Below are 867 nucleotides of genomic sequence, written 5' to 3'. Positions count from 1 at the left end.
TGCTTTTTTCTTTGTTTTTCTTTTCTCTATTGTTGTTTCAGTTGCTTTTTAATTGTTTTTGCTTTGTTTGGATTTTGTTTAGTTTTGTTTTTTGTTGCATTTGTCTCTGTCGTTCTGTTATTATTTTTTGTTTTTTTAGTTGTTTTGTTTACTTTTGTTTTTTTTTGTTGTTTTGTTTATTTTTGTTTTTTTTTGCTTTTTATATTTCTTGGTTTTGCTTAGGAAGGAGGCTGCATCTTCATCTGAAGCAGCATCACAAGAGCAGCAGCAGCCTGCTGCTGCTGCTGCTGCTGCTGCTGCTGCTGCTGCCCCTGCTGCAGCAGCTGCTGCTGCTCCCAAGGAAGCTGCAGCCCCAGCATCAGCACCAGGAGCAGCATCATCATCGTCAGCACCAGCAGTAGCAGCACCAGCAGCAGCAGCACCAGCAGCAGCAGCAGCAACATCATATGCTGCTGCTGCTGCATCAGCAGCAGCAACAGGAGAAGGAAGACGAGGCCCATCACCACCACCACCATCATCATCATCATCATCTATAGAAAAAGAAAAAGAAAAAGAAAGAGAAAAAAAAGAAGAAAGTCTAGATGCGAAGACCATTGGTCTATGCCAGTGGTCACGTCATCTGAAACATGAAAACCCCGAAGAATTCGAAACTTTTAAAAAAGTTGTAAAAAAAATTTCAAATTTCTTCGACTTAGAAATTTTTGCAACTCGAATGAATATCTATCCAAACGGCTCGCACTATAAACCCCATCACCACGACTCTCACGCTTACTCACCTGATAAACTACAAGTAAGAGGTTTCTTCTTTTTCTTTGTTGTTTATATATATATATATATATATATATATATACATACATATATATACAT

At 38.6% G+C, this 867-nt stretch overlaps 1 protein-coding gene across 1 annotated transcript; it reads right to left on the bottom strand.

Moving 5' to 3' along the window:
• Positions 1-218: 218 nt before the first annotated feature.
• EMH_0094870 (uncharacterized protein) lies at positions 219-530 on the bottom strand (the record flags this gene model as incomplete). The annotated part of the gene is made up of 1 exon (XM_013502160.1): positions 219-530. The coding sequence occupies one exon, from the start codon at positions 528-530 to the stop codon at positions 219-221; it is 312 nt and encodes a 103-aa protein (XP_013357614.1).
• Positions 531-867: the final 337 nt, after the last annotated feature.

The sequence above is a fragment of the Eimeria mitis genome, genomic scaffold (genome assembly GCF_000499745.2).
Source record: "Eimeria mitis Houghton genomic scaffold, Emh_scaff8415, whole genome shotgun sequence".
NCBI classification, from domain to species: domain Eukaryota; phylum Apicomplexa; class Conoidasida; order Eucoccidiorida; family Eimeriidae; genus Eimeria; species Eimeria mitis.
This window is presented reverse-complemented; position numbering and strand designations above follow the sequence as displayed.